Source organism: Austrofundulus limnaeus, unplaced genomic scaffold (assembly GCF_001266775.1).
Source record: "Austrofundulus limnaeus strain Quisiro unplaced genomic scaffold, Austrofundulus_limnaeus-1.0 Scaffold90, whole genome shotgun sequence".
NCBI lineage: Eukaryota > Metazoa > Chordata > Actinopteri > Cyprinodontiformes > Rivulidae > Austrofundulus > Austrofundulus limnaeus.
The window spans coordinates 1,152,147-1,158,384 of record NW_013952492.1 but is presented as its reverse complement, the minus strand read 5'-3'; the positions used below and the strand labels follow the sequence as shown (position 1 = coordinate 1,158,384).

Genomic DNA, 6,238 nt, shown 5'->3' with positions numbered 1-6,238 from the left:
GGATTACAATTAAACAATACTAGATCTGGACAGCACTTCTGTTTACAGACAATTTAATTGCATTAGTTTTTGTAAATTAACTTGTTTAGCCACACATGCGTACAATGTAAAACTATCTTAACCCTGTAAACTTCCTCACTTTCAGGGACCATGGTTTTCTTTGGCCCTCCTGTTTGCTTGTGCAGCTTTTGTTTCTGTGCCTTGTCCTGACTGTTCTCATTCCCAGCTAGAACCCAGTCCCTGCTGACTTTGTTGGAGGTTGGTTTGTCAAAACAGAGAGGAGTTGCTCAACATGCTCAGATAGCAAGCGTGAGGCGGCAGTAATTTGGCCGTGTCCCTCGCTGAGCTCATATGTTTGGGCTGTCATTGTTCCTCCGCAGTCCTTTTAGTTACGGTTGGCTTGATGCTTTCCTGTGTCCTCGTCAGACACCGGGTTAATCGCACCCCTGCGGAGGAAGTTCCTATCTCCACTGACTGAATCATCTAATTTAGCTTCCCAGTCTCTCAAGATGTATTTATGTGAAAACGATTATAATTTACAAGCAAAGGCTATAAGTTGAACAAAGTTTGTTTAATCATGTGTGGCTTCACTGTCTGTTTTATCATTGTTATGAAGAGCTTGTTTAATTTGTATTACATATTGTGTATGTCCAGCAGATATTGGAAAACAGTTGTATCTCAGTTTGCATACTTCTTTCTTTAAATATCAGAATTAGATTTGGCAAAATGGTTTTACTCCAACAAAGGTCAAAACAGAGTTTGTTAAAGTAAATTGTGTCTTTTATCAGCCAGACACATAATTGGTTTACAGTGGCCTAACTGTACATCAGTCACTGTTTCCAGATACTTCTAAAGGTATGTGGATCAAAGTCTATTTTAGAAGCATCCATGGAATCAAATTAGCTCACGAGGTTACTTGATTTTCCCCACTGGGTAAAAAGATCTGATAACATTACACAAAATAAGTTGACACGCTTTGTCAAATGTGTTTGTGTGTGTGTGTGTGTGCGTGTGTGTGTTTATATTGTACAATCCCAATGATCTTGGCTGTTATCGAACTTAAAAATGCACAATTATCAACAAAGTTGTCCTCATATTTATTTGTAAACATCAGCAAAAGTTATTACAATTTTGCATCATCAAAATGTCTAAATAACTGAGCACAAAATGATAAAAGGCACTATTAGTCTTTTTTGATATGTTGGTTACAGAAATAGTTCACCAGACATGTTGAGAAAGCACTTTTGATAAACAGAATAAACTGACCGCACAAGTTTCATTCACCAGGTGTTAAAAATTTACATTCCACTGTCCACAGTGGAACAGTGATTTGTTGTTAATTTAAACGTATAGACATTTCACTACAATCTGCTCAGTTCATCAGATATCCAACAGTTAATGCAAAATCTTTAAACAAAGATATCACATGAACTGTTAGCCATCAGAGTATGTTCTTACGACGAGCCTTAGCTACTATCATCAGAAGGATTAGCACAACATCAATACTGGGTTAAAACCATGCTTATGTTTAAGGTTGATCAACTGGTGGTATTTCAAACTCCAAACATTAATTAGCTCAAACATTGAATGATTACTTTAAGAGTTGCAATAATTTTCGCCCACTGGTTCATGGGACATTTTGTTGATTTGACAAACACAAACATGCCATTACACAACTGGCTATACAATAATAATGAAATAGTCTAGACAAAATTTACAAAGGCACAGTACACTCTATACCTAGGTTCCTCTTCTTGCAGCTGCTCCTTTCTGCAGGGGTCACCTCTTCCTGGGCTTGAACCCACACCCGAGATTAAAACACACTGCATACCCCGGTTAATTAATAAACATTCAGTGTTTAAACTGTGTAGTTCTACACACATACACTTTCAAGTCAAGAAAACATTTTTACAAAAAAAATTACATTATTTAACTTTATCAAAAAAAAGAAAACCTATGCAATCCTTAGAAAAGAAATGAGTGCTCATAAATGTATTCATCTTTTAGACCAATTCAAATTTGCTACAGACTGGTTTATCAAACATATAAAAAACATGTTTGATTTGTTATTTAAAGTAAACTGAAGTACCTACATAAAGTAATTACTGGGCCGGAGTGTGCCCTGGTGCCTGGCTCTGGGCTGGGGGCCTCTGGTGCGCTGGTGGTCTGCGGTTCTGCGGTTCTCATGGGCTGGGGGTAGGGTTGGCTGGGGGCGTGACATAGGGCTAGTTGGGGGGTGGGGGTGTACCCAGCCTGGGTGTCTTTGTGTTATATGTTCTGATAGTGGCCCGAATGTTGGGGTGGGTGTAGTATGTCTTCTGGGGTGGGGATTGGATTGGTGGCCTTTGGTGGTRGCTGGGGGCCGTGCTGGGCTGGCTGGTTGGCCCCTTTGCTGTGGCGGGGGCCCGCCCTGGGCGCCCCCTTGCTCTGTTGGCGGTTGGGTGGGCGCTCTTGGCCGGGTCGTCCTTGCTGGGGAACGGTGGCCTCTTTGGGCTATGGGGCTGGGATCGGGTTTTGGGGGTCTGGGTGGCTCTGGTGGGGGTGGAGTGTTGGTCCCGGTTTCTGGTGGCCTTAGGGGCTCCGTCAGTCCACGGTCTGGGGTTCCGTGGGCTTGGCGGTTTGCCTGGAGGGAGAGGTATTTGGGCTGCTCTTCCTGGGTGGGTTTCGGGGAACGGGAGGGCTTACTGGGCCCAGCGGGGGAGCTGACTCCCCGTGGGAGCATTTTGCATTTTGCTCCTTCAGCTTATTCTCCCCATCCCTCACCGCACACGTCCATCCTCTTCACTTTCAACTTCACCCATGTAGAGTTTTTTTGGACATCTTAGACATTCACTCATAACATTTTCATGAAATTCACATATAGGAACTTAAGGTGGGCACTCATGGCTATAAGTGGCCCGATGGCACCACTCTTGCCTCCTGTGCCCAACCCCCAAGGTTTGCATAAACACACTTAGGGTTTTGGGTTAGAGTAGTGGTGGAGGGGAAACTGGCACCACGCCGGCCTCTGCCTCTTCTTCTTTCCCTTTTTAATTACTCTATAGAACAACACACATCAACAGTACATCTGGGGGTGGGGGTGTGGGTGTCAGGGTCTTTACTCCCATCCCATTCCCCGACTGCCATTTGGGGAGGGGGTCCTGAAGAAGGGCGGGCCGCCGGGTGCGGTCCTGGGCTGTGTGTGGGCTCGGGGCTTGGACAGTTGCCGGGGGCAGGACTGGCTCTCCATCCTCCCTGGTGCTGCTTGGTCTCCTGAGGAGTGGCTCTTGGTTCCTGTGGGTGACCCCCTGGCCGGGGTGGCTGCCGGGTTCTGGGGGGTGGTCGGCTGGGGGGGTGCACTTGGCCGTTGGCGGTGTAGTGGGGTGGTCATGGGCGTGGCTTCTCTGCGGCAGGGGGCTGGCCGGGCGTCCTGGTGTGGCCCGGGCCGGGCCTTGGCCATCTGCTCCTCTCCACCTCACAATGATTGGGTCTACCTCCTGGGTTCGGGTGTGTGCGGCCTCCAATAGGGGGTGGATGCATGTCCTGGACCTGGGGGGTATAGAGTGTGTATCGGGTGTATGAGTGGAATGTGGCGTCCTTGTATGTCTTTGACTGAGTGGGGGTGAGGATGAGGGTGGGATGGTGCAATTGTGTATGTGTATGTTTGGGTATTTGTCAGGCTGGGGTCTGGGCTGCCCCTCCTGCTGGTTTATCTGGGGGCCCGCTGCTACTCGGCCCCCGGTGGGGTGTGCGGCTGGTCACCGGCATGCTGGGGGTTCCCGGGGTCTGGGGCTGGGCACTGGGGTGTGTGCCGACCTGGCCTGGTGACTGCCTGCTGGGGCTCGGGGCCTCTGGCCCTGTCGGGCTTTGGCCTGTGGGGGGTGCGCCCTGGGAGCCCAGACCTCTGTGCCCTCTCCTGGATCTGCTCTGGTGTGGCGGGTGCCAGTGGGGCCCATGAGTTTGTCGCTGCTGGCCCCGGGAGCTGTGCGTGTGGTTGCTGGGGGGACTCTCCCAGTTCTCCCCTATAGTCTGATCTGGGGGGTGGGTGGGTGGATCTTCCCGTGTGGGTGCCCCTTGGGGCTTTGCGCTCGGGATCCCTCTCGGGCCCTTGGGCTCTGGTCTTCCCTATGTCTGCCTCGTGTCTTGGGGGTTGGGTCTCCGATCCTCCACAGTCACTATTAAATATTCCATTGGAGAAATCTTGTATACTGTATATACACGCATGTTCACAACTGCTCATAGACAGGTGTTCTGATCCAGGGGGTTCTGACTGGTCACTGAGTGTGTATATATGTCTGTGTGTATATACTGAAAATATTTATGAATGTAGGCATGTATGTATGTATATCTTTATATATGTATGGGTATGTGTATGTATTTATATATGTCATCCATGTATTTATCCATTTATTTTTCAGGTGAGCGGACAGATGTTGGGTGTGTGGTCCTGTGTTGTCTTGGTGTATATTTAATATACTTCTAATCTCTATTTCAATCTTTCTAATTACTTCTCCCTCTGTTTTTCTCTCTCTCTCTATTTTCTCTTCACTCTAAAAAAAAGTAACTGATGATGAAGAAATAAATAAACTAATGATTTTTAGTTTCGTTTTCTACTGAAATGACAAAAGAAAAATAAAATTAGTATAGATAAACAACTATTTTAGGTTACAGCGAAAAAACAAACAATTTTAATTCCCACAAAGATACCAGCTTACATCTTGGCTTTTAGTGGGGTGATTTGGAGTGACTGCAGGAAGGCCTCCAGGGTGTTCAGATACTCCTGCGGGTGTTTCTTTAGGTGCCCTGCATGGGTCGATGTCTCCCACTTCTTCGCTGTAACCTCTATCCCATGCTTCTGCCAGTAGTCAGCCAGCTTCTCCACTGTTTGTGCGTCACTCAGCAGATCGTTCTCGCAAAAGAAGAACAGCGATGGGGCTGTGACTGGAGTGTTCCAAAACACATCGATGCTCGAGTTGAAATAGTCCACCGTTTGGCGTTTGAAAACGCTGAAGTATAGCAGGCTTAACTGTTTGACCAGCGTGTCCCAACGAGGAAACATAGTTTTACCCAGGCCTAAATAGAGAGAACACATTTTATTTACCTGCAGTGGGAAAAGATTGTACTTCTACATACACCAATCCATGCATATATTAATACACATACTGGCTCACCTATGGCCATGTGCTCCAGTGACCCCACTACCAAGCTGTCATAGACTTGACCTCTGATCCGATTTGTCACTGCCTGGTACTTCTGTTTGTCCTCAGTAATGTGGACCAGAAGCTGAGCGAAAGTATAACCCCCGATAGAGAAGGCGTGAACAAGCAGGGGGCGGGTCACGAAGCTTTCGCTCTGGAGCAACTCCAGCAAGACTTTCCCACGATCCAGACCCCAGCGAGGCCACAGAAAGTCTTTCACCTTGTTAAAAAATAAAAATAAAGTTGAATACACCACCTTATACACTTAATAAAATGTTACCCATCACATCGAAACGAGGATTAAGTCCAAAAGTGGTATACGGAGAAAAAGGCAAATAGTGTTTTGATTAAAATGTTAACAAAAATTGTACTTTGTCAAAATATAATGAATGCCTTATATATGTATCATTTGAATGAACTGTCTGAAATATAATCATAAAACAAAATTTTGAAGCACTTTTTTGATCAGTAGCAACAAAAAACCTGATTTTGAGGAAAAACACCTTAAAATTTTGAGATTTTCCCTGTGAGCTAGCAAAGTTTTGCTTCTTTTTAGCTGGGAAATCTCAATATTCAAATATAATTTGAGGCTTCCTCTTTATAAGGACATCAAAAATTCCTTATTAAAAAGACATAAAATTAGGAACAGACCAAATATTTATGTATTACTGTAACCAGCAAGACAAATTAAGTCATATGTATGGATTTAATTACGATATCAGAATAGAATTACCTAATCGATACTACCGATATCCGAATTACCTAATTTCCCTCTGGGATCAATAAAGTATTTTTGAATTGAATTGAATGATTCAGGTATCAAAATGTAACTTTTAAAGACAAGAATCTGAAAATGTAATTAGGTCATTTTGACCAAATTTGACTTAATCCTCATTTTGATATGATGGGTCACAAATATCAAACAGATCTAAGTTCAAGTTTATTTATATAGCGCCAAGTCACAACATACGTTGTCTCAGGGCACTGTAGATAAAAAGAATAATCTAAAAAGAAACCAGCAGGCTGCGTTGAATCACTTCATCACAGTCTCCCATCCTGAG

General features: G+C 45.0%; 1 protein-coding gene across 2 annotated transcripts; it reads right to left on the bottom strand.

Moving 5' to 3' along the window:
* Positions 1-4,544: 4,544 nt before the first annotated feature.
* On the bottom strand, positions 4,545-5,397 carry LOC106520331 (uncharacterized; the record flags this gene model as incomplete). 2 transcript variants are annotated; one of them, XM_014012352.1, is given in 3 exon segments in its annotated part: positions 4,545-4,592; positions 4,695-5,052; positions 5,151-5,397. In XM_014012352.1, coding segments are annotated over 3 exon segments (621 nt in total), but the record flags the coding sequence as incomplete, so codon positions are not given.
* Between the last annotated feature and the right edge of the window lie 841 nt (positions 5,398-6,238).